At 46.4% G+C, this 12,833-nt stretch overlaps 1 protein-coding gene across 5 annotated transcripts in view; it reads right to left on the reverse strand.

Annotated features, from left to right (window-relative positions):
- FBXL4 (F-box and leucine rich repeat protein 4) overlaps window positions 1–12,833 on the reverse strand; it is a 125,984-nt gene that overhangs the window by 85,845 nt on the left and 27,306 nt on the right. For all 5 annotated transcript variants that reach the window (XM_025200063.1, XM_025200064.1, XM_025200065.1 and 2 more), the window contains exon 4: window positions 8,259–8,604. In XM_025200063.1, coding sequence (XP_025055848.1) covers window positions 8,259–8,604 — 346 coding nt within the window. The remainder of the gene's footprint in view (window positions 1–8,258; window positions 8,605–12,833) is intronic.

The following is a 12,833-nucleotide window of genomic DNA, read 5'->3' on the forward strand; positions in this document are numbered from 1 at the left end:
ATAACGATAATTCTTTAAAAAAACCACATAATTATGCGGTTAAAGATGAGAACATGAAAATTATTCAATTAACTCATATACTGCAGATCAATGTACCGCATTACTCGAATGTAAGACAATTTTTCCCCCCAGTCAACTTTGGGGAAAAAGCCCCTCATCTTACATTTGCATACAAGGAAACCTCATTAAATACACTGTCTATCTTGGAACTGCTGCAAAAAGCAGCATGTGCTAAGTAATGAAAACCAACCATGACATGATTGGAATAACAGACTTGGTTGGATAGCTTACATGACTGGAGTACTGTCATGGATGGGTATAAACTATTCAGGAAGGACAGGCAGGGGAAAAGAGGAGTTGTTCTTTGTGTAAAAGAGCTGTACAATTCTTCAGAGGTACAGTATGAAACTGGACATAGGACCTGAAATTTTCTGTTAGGGTCAGAGGGGAGTGCAACAAGGGTGGTACCATGATGGGTGTCTGCTATAGACCACCAGGCCAGGAGGATGAGGCTTTCTCAGTCAGCAAGTGGAAGTTTCCTTGGTTCAAGGGGGACTTCAATCACCCTGACATCTCCTGGGAGGGCAATACAGCCATGCACAAGCAACCCAGGAAGGTTTTGGAGAGTGTTGGGGACAACTTTCTGGTGCAAGTGTTGGAGAGGCCAACTAAGGGCCATGACCTTTTTGACCTGCTGCTCACAAACAGGGAAGATTAGGTGGGGAAGGTAGAAGTGGATGGCAATTTGGGCATGAGATGATTGAGTTCAGGATCCTGAGGAAAGGAAGGAAGGAGAGGAGCAGAGTAAGGACCCCAGATTTCAAAAAAGGAGACTTTGACTCCCTCAGGGAACTCATGGGCAGGATCCCCTCAGAGGCCAGTCTGAAGGGCAAAGGAGTCCAGGAGAGCTGGCTGTATTCTAAAGAAACCTTACTGAGGGCACAGGAACAAAGCATTCTGATGCTCAGGAAGACCAGCAAGTAGGGCAGAAGACCAGCTTGGCTTAGCAGACAACTCTTCAGCAAGTGAAAACACAAAAAGGAAGCTTACAAGAAGTGGAAACTTGGACAAATGACTATGGAGGAATAGAAGATCACTGTTCGGGCATGCAAGGATGAAATCAGGAAGGCCAAAGTGCAACTGGAGTTGCAGCTAGCAAAGGATGTGAAAGGTAACAAGAAGGATTTCTTGGTGTGTCAGCAACAAGAGGAAGATCAGGGAAAGTATGGGTCCCTTACTGAATGGGAGAGGTAACATAGTGACAGACAATGCAGAAAAGTCTGAAGTATTCAATGCCTTTTGTACCTCACACTTCACAGGCACAATCAACTCCCAGACTACTGCACTGAGCAGCACAGTTTGACGAGGAGGCAAGCAGTCAACAGTGATGAAAGAGGTTAGGGACTACTTAGAAAGACTGGACATGTACAAGTCCATGGAGCTGGACACAATGCACCCAAGAAGCTGCGTTGATTAATGTGACTGCAGAGCCACTAGCCATCATCTTTGAAAACTGGAGGTTACAGTGGACAATAAGCTAGATATGAGCCAACAGTGCTCTTGTTGACAAGAAGGCTAACAGTATACTGGACTGCATTAGCAGAAGTGTAATCAGTACACTAAGGGAAGTAATTATTCCCCTCTATTCAACACTGGTGACACCATATCTGGAGTACTGTGTCCAGTTTTGGGCCCCCCACTACAGAAAAGATATGAATGAATTGGAGAGAGTCTAGCAGACGACAACAAAACCGTTAGAGGCCTGGGGAACATGGTGTATGAGGAGAGGCTGAGGGAACTCGGCTTATTTAGTCCAGGATTTGATAAGCCTGTCCTGAGGAAGGATTTGATAACAGCCTTCAACTATCTGAAGGGTGGTTACAGAGAGAATGGGACTAGACTGTTCTCAGTGGAGGCAGATAACAGGGCACGGAGCAGTGGTCTCAAGTTGCAGCAAGGGAAGTTGAAGTTAGATACCAAGAATGCCAATGGGAATCTACCACAAAGATAAGTTAGTGCAAGGGTCGGCAACCCCTGGCACGTGTGCCAAGCATGACACATGAGGCCATTTTGCTCGGCATGCCACCGCCAGCCCCGGGTCTGGGTAGCTGCTGCCAGCTACGGAGCCCAGACTGCTCCCAGCAGGCAGCTGGGAGGCTGCAAGCCCTGCTGCAAGCAGCCCGGGCTCCATGACTGGTAGCAGCTACCCAGACAGCTGTGCCAGGCTCCAGCATCAGCTCTGTACTGATGCGTGCATGTATGCCTCAGAGCAGACTGTGGGGGAGGGGCCTGAGGTCTCTCCACCACTCCTGGCACAAAGCTGATGACTGGGCTCCAGAGCCCAGCACAGCTGTTTGTAGCCAGCTTGAGCAGGCTGCAAACAGCTGCACTGGACTCCACAGCTCCAGTATCAGCTCCACGCTACAAGGTTTTGAGAAGCTTGGTCACTCCAGAGATTCGGATCTGGCCCCTCCAGAGAACCAGGAAGTGCTGGGAGCTATATCTGAGGTGATATGGCCTCTGGGCATCATCTTTAGAAGGAACGAGCTTCCCTCCTCTGCACCTGAGCTCTTAGAGACACTGGACAGAGCCACGTGGCTGCTGCTCAGGGACGATGCAGCCTGGAGCTGTTCCAGTCTCCTACTGGGACCTCAGACCAGTGGCCCCAACTATGCCACTGCCATCCTCCATGGCCATGGGCAAGTCCCCCGCTCCCCTGTGCCTCTGCATTGCAGCTTAGAGTGAGGGTGAGACTTGTTCCTTGGGGCCAGGGCCTGGGGCAGGGGTCAAGCCCCAGGAGCCCTTGAGGAGGCTCTGGCTTACTGCCTCAGTCTCTTCAGGGTACAAGAACAGACTCCCCCAGCTCCAGAAAGCTTTCCCCTCCACCGCTGCACTGGCCTGACCCCAGAGCAGCGCCCTGGACCCAGTGGGGTGTTACATATAGCCAGCGCTGTCAGTCCAGAGCCAGTCTGGTTTGCTTTCCTGGGGGAAAACACTCCTTGATGCCCCCCTACAACGGCTGCCTTGGCACCAGGGTGGAGGGACTGTGGTGGAGATGCGCCATCGTGTGCTCTCTCAGCCTCTCTGGGGATAACGGTTTAGATATCCTGAATGGTCCTGCCATCTTAGGGCCTTAGCTGTGTGGAGTGGGTGGGTGGTTGGGCTGATGGGCAGGCTCCAGGTCGGGGCCTCGTCCAGCTGCACTGCAGCCTTGGGGCTGGCTCCCTGGGGAAGTCCAGTGGCGCTGGTGGGCCCTGGGCACTGTTGGGTCAGACTTTGTCCGGTGGGCCAGCAGCCTGGCTCCGTGTGCCCATGCATCTGGTTCTGTGTGCGCACACATGTCTGGTTCTGGATGTGTGTGTACGTGTCTGCTCTGGTTCTCTGTTTGTTCACATGTTTGTGTGTGTATGTGTCTGGTTTTCTGTGGGTGTATGCATGTGTCTGGCTTTCTCTCTGCTCTCCTTTTTCTTTCTCTTTCCTTCTTTCTCTCTCCTCTTTCTCTTACTTCTCTTTTTTTTCTCTCGCTCTCTCACTGCAATGTGCTTAACAAAAAAGGAACACACAACAAAGGCAACATTTGTGATTATTAAATATACTAATATGCAGCTTGTCCTGTTATGTACCACCTCCCCCCTCCCCACCATTTTGGTTTTCTGGAATGCAGCACTCCAGCACCTTCTAAAGTAGACATCATGTTTTTTTCAGCACTCTGGCTAAAAAGGGTTGCTTACCCCTAGGTTAGCAAAACCTAAAACATATGGTAGTGCCCATTGAGCAGTCCCCCTCAGTGCCAAATCCTTTTCAAGTCCTAGTGAGCCACTACATTACATATATTTCAACTTCCTCTTCACCCTCACAGATGAGCTGCACCTTTCTTTCCCATTTCCAATGACTCCTGTTTCTTCACCAGCCTTAAATGTCTGGCAGATATCACCAAACAGGGCCCCAGTTTACCCAAATGCCCCTGTCATCCCCTCTCCTCAGCCTGTCACATATGATTAGTGTGGCCCCGCCCTCCAGGATGTGAAGCCAGACCAGGTTGCCCTATCAGAGTGCACACACAAGCTGAGCAGTTGTGAGCTGTGGGGTCACCATATCTTGACATGCTGTTGACTCTATTGGGGCCCAGCCCAATGACCTACATGACAACTCATGAGCCTTTTAGCTTTGGACTAATATTATAATACTGTTTGGTCATGTGATGTGAACTGTGTAATGAGTTTGTACTGTGTTTTGAGCTGCCAAGTGAATCACAAGGGCAACTTGGCAGTGGTGGAAGTAGATGTAGATATATATACAGAGACGGAGATGGAGACATCCCTGTAATCTGGCTTTGGAGCAACCAAAACACTATTAACTGGAATTTCCAGCCAGCTGGCCAGATGCGGAAGAAGCTCCCACATGGCAGCCACCACCACCACCCTGTGCTGCAGCCACTCCACTTGTGGCCGCCACCACTCCCCCATTTCCTGCTGCCCCCAGCCCCACTCCACATCCAGCTGAAAACTGCCAGCCTCAGGTAACTGGCATTTTTAGATACCCAGCACCCCCCACTCCCCACTCATGCCAGATAACAGGGATTTTGCTGTATATAAAAATAAATATTTTGGGAAAAAAAGGTTTTCACTCTAAGTAGGTGCTAAAGTGCCTCTTACTAGTGTGTTTATGGAGTACCTGTGCTAAAACTTGAAGCCGTTTCCAAAAAAATTGCATTATCTCTGGGTGAACTCAATTTATGGGTACAATATGCAAGTTGCTACAGCTATGTTTATTTCAATGTCAGTTTTTTCATATTTGTTCTGCGCTTCCATGTGCACAGGGAGAGCAGGGTCTGACAGTAAGGAGGCGGGGAAAGAGCTGCAAGGAATCCTAGGGCAAAGGAGCTGACCACCCAGACTTATTTTCCCTGCTGTAGCAGTGGGAGGTTGACAAATTCAAGACAAACCTCCAATAAGTAGAGTCTATATCTGGAAAATTATAACCAATTTATATATTTGCCATATATAGAATCTATTATTGAAGGTGGATCATCTTAAATACAAGTAAAGATGGTATTAGTCCTTCCTAAATCAGACTTTTAACAGCCTTTAAACAGGTTTTACCAGCTTCAGAAGTATTTTCTTTACATTATAAAACAAAAAACAAAGCAAACCAAAACAAAATTTTTAAAAAAGTAATGAAAGCCAAGATTTTCTGGAACTGTCAGCATTCCAGAGTATAGACAGAACAATTAAAATGTCAGAAATATCACAAAGTTGTGCCTGCATCTTACGTGTGTAAGATACAAGTATCAACAATATTACATATAACTAAACTATGATATATGCCTTGTGATAATTCAAGAATGTTTTATTATATTGACTGACATCTTTTAACATAAGCAGGAAGGAAAACCTATAAAAAGATTTTAAAAAGAGTTGAAAAGATAACTTAAATAAAACCCTTTGTGTCCTTCTTCACTGAACTCTTTTTTTCTTCTTGTTTTCCTACAAGGACTCTCAACACAATTGTTCTTCCCAGATAAAGCCATAATGCAGCAATACCCAATGTGGCCAGCTACTGAGGCACTCAACCATGGCCCTCAAGGATGACAGTTAAGAAGAGAACTGGTATTTGATCTATACCCCAAACTTTAAAACATAAAGTTTAAACAGCTCTAGCCCTAGCTCCAGGTGATGCTAAGAGACCCCCACCCTACATCATTTCCTCTTTTGCCCCAGGAACACTTCCCAAGCAAATTCAGATCACTCTGAGCAGCAGTACCTGCTGCTGATGATTTGCAAGGAAAGAAGCAACTTTGCCTCCTCTGCCAGACTAAGAGAGATCCAAAACTAGAAACCTGATTAGCCTACACAAGTACAGGAGAAAGCCAAGCAAAGACTGCCTCCTTTTCACCACTCAACCACTGACGTTTGCGGAGGAAGGGAAGGCCGGAGGGAAAGACTGAGACCTTCAACTGCTTATGCATCCCTGGTTCTCTTCAATACTGCTGGCTGGCCAGGGCAGCTTGGTGATGGCTGCAATCTGTATAGCTGGCTGTGGTCCCTAAAGGAATTATTATGACCAAGCAGCATGTACACCAGCAGCATTCAATTCCCAACCTACCTTCTTTATCCCAAGGGGAAACAATTACTTTAATGCCGAAAGTCTGGATACTCTATGGAAACAGGGAATTTTTCAAAACAAATTTAAACATATCATCCTATTTCAACAATCTGCATACTATTTTCTCTCTTTCACACAAGTTCTCTTTTTTTCAAAATTAAAGTAACAGAAAGCCACAGCACCATCTACATTATTGGACAACAGATGAAAAATTCAAGTGTCGTAAGTGAGAATGGTAATAGCTGGGATAAAATATGTGCTCACAATCAGGGGTGGATCAGAAAAGTGAGAGAGGTGCGAGTTAGTGGTGCAGTCACAGCCTCCTTTGATTCCTCCTCCACTCAAAGCTAAAACCAACTGCCCACAGGGACAGCTACATACAGGCAGGCTGACAGAGTCAACTGACTTAATGGTTTGTTATTATCTACTTGATTTCTGTTCTTCACTCCACAGGTGTTAGCAGCCCTTGATTTTCCACTATTCAAGCTTTCTTATACCATTTTCCTGTTAAGATTTCTCTGACCACTCATTAGGGTGTCAAATAAAGGTGAGCTACTACCTAAGAACTATACTGGGTGGCTCTGTTCATAGCGTATTCAAGCTTACAACTAGTCAGAGACTGGAAGGGTGGGGAAGCAGCAGGCTCAGCTGTCAGGTAGCTGCAACATGCCAGTCAGAGGCAGGAGGGATTTGTAGAGGTGAGATACAAAGATAAGTTACTGCAGGGACCCTTCCCTGGGTTATTCATTGCAGCAGACAGCAGGGGCTGTGGGAGGCTGAATCAGCAGCAAAACCAGGGCGGCATAAAGCAAAGAAGGGTGGATCTGGAGGGGCTAGTTTCCTTGGGTAACGGTGTTTCAAATGACTGGAGTGAGTCCTCCCCTGAACCCATCTGTTTGTTTCTGTATGCTGAGGGTGGAAACCAGTGGAAGCCAGGTATGGGCATGCTGTGGGGAAGGGGAGCGGTGGGAAGAAGAGATTTGTCCCCTGCCCCCAACCTGTCCCATAGCTGGCAGCTGTGAGGAGTGGGGAGAACTGTTTGAGAGAGGTTCTGATGGGGAAAGGACTCCTGGTGGCCATGAGGGGCTAGATAGCGTGGCATGGGCAACAAGGGGCTTTTGCGGAGCGGGGAGCCTGTGAGGTGAGGAAGAGCTGGGATGTTATGAGGGTGTCGGGGCAAATGGGATTTGAAGCTGAAAGTATGGTGGGTTCTGTGGGGCTGAAACTGTGTCTGAAGAGGTTGGAAACAAGAGGGACTGTAGGTGAAGGGAACACAGGGGATTTTAGGAACTGCAGTGAAGTTTGGATGCTTAGAGGTGCAGGAGGGGGCTCACTGGGGCATGAGGGGAATGAGTCTTTGCAGGATGCAGTGTGTTCATGGGGCAATGAGAGGGCAGGGTAGGACTCAGAGGGGTGTAAAGGGGATGGGGGAGTCTGATGAAGCTTGGGGCACAATGGGGATGGTGAGTATGGGGGAATTATGTGGGATAACAGGGACAGAGTAGAGCCAGGGGCATTTGAGGTGGCAATGCCTATAAAGCAGGGAAGGGCACCCTGGGGACACAGTGGAGTCTCTGAGTGACAAGTATGAGGGTGCACGGAGCAATTCTGTCCATGGCCAGGCTGCAGGTTTAACAGCTGTACTCCCTGGCAACAAGTGCCTGCCCCATCCTGGAGTTGCCAGCCCTGCACCAACAGACACAAACAACTCAGTTATTCTTGCTGCCTACATCTTAAACAAAATAACAGAGCCCTAGGCTCCTAACACAGTAGTAATACTTCCAGTTTCTTTTTAATTGGAGAAAAATATCATTGTTATGGGAGGATGCATCATACCACTAGCAACCCCTTTTCAAAATCCTAGATCCACCCATGCTTACAGTATAGGTTATTGAGAAATAATTGTACAGTGCTTATGCAAATACCTGCACATTGGCTGGCTAACAGCCATCAGCCAAAGCATACAGATCAACATATTATGACTCATGAGAAATAACCATAACATAATTATGTAAATCAGACACCTACAACCAGAGCACAAGAACTGCATAACTGGGAAATAACAACAGCCTTGCATCACTAACTATGCAGCATCTCTGCATTCCAGGTACTTGAGACAATTCTATTTCAGTATAAGCATTTTTTTACCTTACCTCATAAGGCAGTTTATCAAAATATCCATTTGTTGGCCATTCCTTGAGAGCAGCAACACTGAACTGTTTATTAAGACTTTCCATTCCACCACCATCTTTTTCTTCATCTTCATCCTCATCAATATCATTCATATCAATCATTGTAGTCTTCAGTGAAAGCACAGGTCTCTCTTTCACACCATGTAGCACTACTGCATCTAATTCAGTGTAATAGTCCAAAAGGGAGCTATTTACTTCCAGTCGAATTAAGTTGGTGGGAAAGTTGATCTGTTTGATGCAAGGTGTGAACTGGCGAGCCTGAGGACCATTCACCTTGGTAGGTGCCTCTGACCAAAGGACTTCCCACCTAGAAAAGATAAGTTTCATACACAATACAGCAATTACTACAAAAAGATGAACAGCTAATGTAGGTTCTGAACTTTATAGACAAGGTGCTTCCTATTATGTCAAAAGTACAAGTATTAAATAGGTTAGGAACGTGGTTCACAGGTCAGTTTAGACCACTTTTATTTTCCCCAAATTCCAATAAACATCTGGAAAATAAAAAATATTAAACAGGCTCACACTGAGGTTATGTATTAGTGTATATTTTTCTCCGAGTTACAAACTAATGAACAGAAAGCATGTCCATGAGCACACACACACGTTCTTTTATTGACATGTAAAAAAAGAACCTGAATGTGCAATTTACTCAAACTGTAGCAAAAGGATAGTAAGACAACATTGTGAACACTACAGATCCACACAAATATGCTACCTAGAGAAAGGAGGGTCATACAAAGAATCATGCAAGTATTTAGTCAAGATGCCTCTCTTACCTCTCCCCAGCCACTTTTAAAAAGAAGTGCATGTCCAATACGGCAGCTCAAAGTCATTAAAACAGAAACTGGTCTTAAAAGAATTTTTATTTGCTCTATAGGCAAGCAAAAAATTCACTGTGCCTACCTCATTAGTGCAATGTTATGGGTAAGAAAATAAGAAAATGAAAGCTTTAAGGCATGTATCAAAAGAAACTGTCAATTTGAGAATTTACAAATGTCTCTCTTATTTTTTTCTTTCTGGAAAAACATGTTTTGAAAGTTTTCATCCTCCTTTGCTAGAGCATGGACACAATGAAAGGAGGACCAGGGCGTGCAAAGAACTCCCATACATACATCCTCCTCCACTAAAAAGCTGCAACTCCTACAGTGTGCTACACATAGAGTAAACTAGAGAGTAATGAGAAGTCCTATCAGCACCAATTCATAGAATCACAGAAAATTAGGTTTGGAAGGGACTTCAGGATGTCAGGCAGGTCTTGCCTTACTAACTTCATCTCCTTCTGTGATCAGGTAACTTGCCAACTGAACACGAGAGAGCAGGTTGACATTGTATACCTTGACTTCCAAAAGACCTTTGATCTAGTATCCCAGGATGTCCTCATGAGAAAATCAGAGGACTGCGGGCTTAACTCCGAGACAGTCAGATGAGTGAGAAACTGTCTGCAGGATAGGACCCAGAGAATCACAGTGAATGGATCTGTCATCCTGGCGAGAAGTGGGCAGCAGTGTCCTGCAGGGGTCGGTGCTTGGTCCACTATTTTTCAATATCTTTATTAACTATTTGGATGTGGGGTGAAGAGCTCACTGGCCAAGTTTGCAGCTGACACCAAGTTATGGCAAAGTGTGGTCGCTCTTGAAGGCAGGCTATAGATACAGGCAGACGTAGACAGGCTAGCAAGTTGGGCAGATCGGAATCAGATGAAGTTCACCATTGAGAAATGTAAAGTGCTCCACCTCAGGACAAGCCCCCCACCACACCTACAGGCTTGGTAGCACCAAACTGACTAACACCACAAATGAAAGGGACCTGGGGGTAATAAGAGACGGCAGTATGAATATGAGCTGGCAGTGCGATGCTGTAGCCAGTAGGGCAAATAATACTTCGGCATGCATCAATTGATGCATCTCCAAAAAAATCAAGGAGGTGATTCTTCCACTCTACTTAGCAGTGGTGAGACCGCAGCTGGGGTACTGTGTCCAGTTCTGGGCACCACACTTTAACAAGGACATGGACAAGTTTGAGAGACTCCAAAGAAGAGCCACCCGTATGATCAGAGTCTTACGTGGCAAGCCATACGAGGAAAGGCTGAGGGATTTGGGACTCTTCAGCCTGAAGAAAAAAAGGCTGAGAAAGGACCTGGTAGCAGCTTACCACTACACCAGGGGAGTATATCAAGGGCTCGGTGAACAACTGTTCACCAGGGCACACAAGGGGAAAACTAGGAGTAATGGCCACAAATTCCTGAAGACCAATTTGGGCTCAACATTAGGAAAAACTTCTTCACAGTCAGGGTGTTCAGACTGTGAAATAAGCTCCCTCCAGAGGTAGTACAATCACCTACCCTGGAGGCCTTCAAGAGGAGACTAGACAGTCACCTTGCTGGGGTTACCTGACCCCCAGTTATCTTCCCTGCTTGGTGCAGGGGGCTGGACCCAATGATCTTCCAAGGTCCCTTCCAGCCTTACAATCTATTAATCTATGAATCTACTCCAACCCCCCGCTCAAAGTAAAACCATCCCAATTAGATCATTCCAGCCAGGGTTTGTCAAGCCAGTCCTTAAAAACCTTCAAGGATGGAGATTACACCATGTCTCTTGTGCTTTACCACCCTCCGAATGAGAAAGTTTTTCCTAATATCCAACCTAAACCTGCCTTACTGCAACTTGAGACCATTGCTCCTTGTTCTGTCATCTGTCACCACTAAGAACAGTCTAGCTCCATCCTCTTTGGAACCACTTGTCAGGTAGTGAAGGCTGCTATCAAACTGCCGCTCCCCCCGCCCCTCCAGTCTTCTCTTCTGCAGACTAACTAAGCCCAGTTCCCTCAGCCTCTCCTCATTAAATCATATGCCCCAGCCCCTGGAACCATTTTCACTGCTCTCCACTGGACTCTCTCCAACTTCTCCACATCTTTTCTATAGTGAGGGACACAAAACTGAACACACTAATCCAGATGTGCAGTGCAGAATAGAGTTGAATAATTACTTCCCCTGATCTGCTGACAATACTCCTAATAATGCAGAACAATATGCTGTTAGCCTGCTTGGCAACAAGGGCAAACTATTGACTCGTATCCAGCTTATTTTCCACTGTAACCCCCAGGTCCTTTCCTGCAGAACTGCTGCTTAGCCAGTCAGTCCCCAGGCTGTAGCAGTACATGGGACTGCTTCATCCAAAACGCAGGACCTTGCTCTTGTCCTTGTTGAAACTCATAAGATTTCATTTGGCCTAATCCTCCAATCTGTCTAGGCCACTCTGAATCCCAGCCCTACCCTCAAGTGCATCATCCCAGCTTGATGTCATCTACAAACTTGCTTTGGGTGCACTCCATCCCATCTTCCAGACTGTTAATGAAGATTTTGAACAAAACTGGCCCCAGAACCAACTCCTGAGGTGCTCCACTTGATACCAGCTACCACCTAGACACTGAGACATGATTACTACCTGTTGAGCCTGACAATCCAACCAGCTTTCTATCCACCTTACATTCCAATCATCATTCTAAACCATTCTTCCTCAGCTTGCTTGAAAGAATGCTGTAGGAGAAGATATCAGAAGTCTTGCTGAAGTCAAAGTATATCATGTTCATTGCTTTCCCCACATCCACAGAGCTAGTTGTCTCATCACAGAAGCCAGTCAGCTTAGCCATGACTTGTCCTTGGTGAATCCATGCTGACTGTTCTTAATCACCTTCTTCTCCTCCAAGTGCTCAGAAATGGATTCTTTGATTTCATAGACATTAGGGCTGGAAGCTTGTCCTTGGTGAATCCATGCTGACTGTTCTTAATCACCTTCTTCTCCTCCAAGTGCTCAGAAATGGATTCTTTGATTTCATAGACATTAGGGCTGGAAGGGACCTCAGAAGATCATCGAGTCCAGCCCCCTGCCTGAAGGGCAGGAAGTCAGCTGGGGTCATAGGATCCCAGCAAGATAAGCATCCAATTTACTCTTGAAGGTGTTCAGTGTAGGTGTTTGAACCACCTCCGATGGCAGGCTATTCCAGACCTTGGGGGCTCGGACAGTAAAGAAATTCTTCCTTATGTCCAGCATCAAACGGTCTTGCAGTAGTTTATAATCGTTTGACCTCGTCATCCCTTGGGGGCTCTGGTGAACAAACGTTCCCCCAGATACTGGTGGTCACCCCAATAAACTTATAGGTGGCCATCAGATCACCCCTGAGCCTGCGCTTTTCCAGGCTAAAAAGCCCCATGGCTCTTAGCCTGTCGTCGTAAAGTCTGTTATCCTGACCTCTGATCATTCATGTGGCTCTTCTCTGGACTCTCTCAAGCTTTTCCGCATCCTTTTTGAATTCTGGAGCCCAAAACTGCATGCAGTACTCCAGCTGTGGCCTCACCAAAGCCAAGTACAAGGGGAGAATGACGTCCCGGGATTTGCTTGAGAAGCACCTATGGATGCAAGCCAGCGTTTTGGTCGGTTTACTAGCCACAGCATCGCATTGAAGGCTCATGTTCATCTTGTGGTCAATGATGACCCCCAAGTCTCTTTCTTCCGTAGTGCTAGCCAGTGTAGCAAT

Source organism: Alligator sinensis, unplaced genomic scaffold, assembly GCF_000455745.1.
Source record: "Alligator sinensis unplaced genomic scaffold, ASM45574v1 scaffold145_2, whole genome shotgun sequence".
NCBI lineage: Eukaryota > Metazoa > Chordata > Crocodylia > Alligatoridae > Alligator > Alligator sinensis.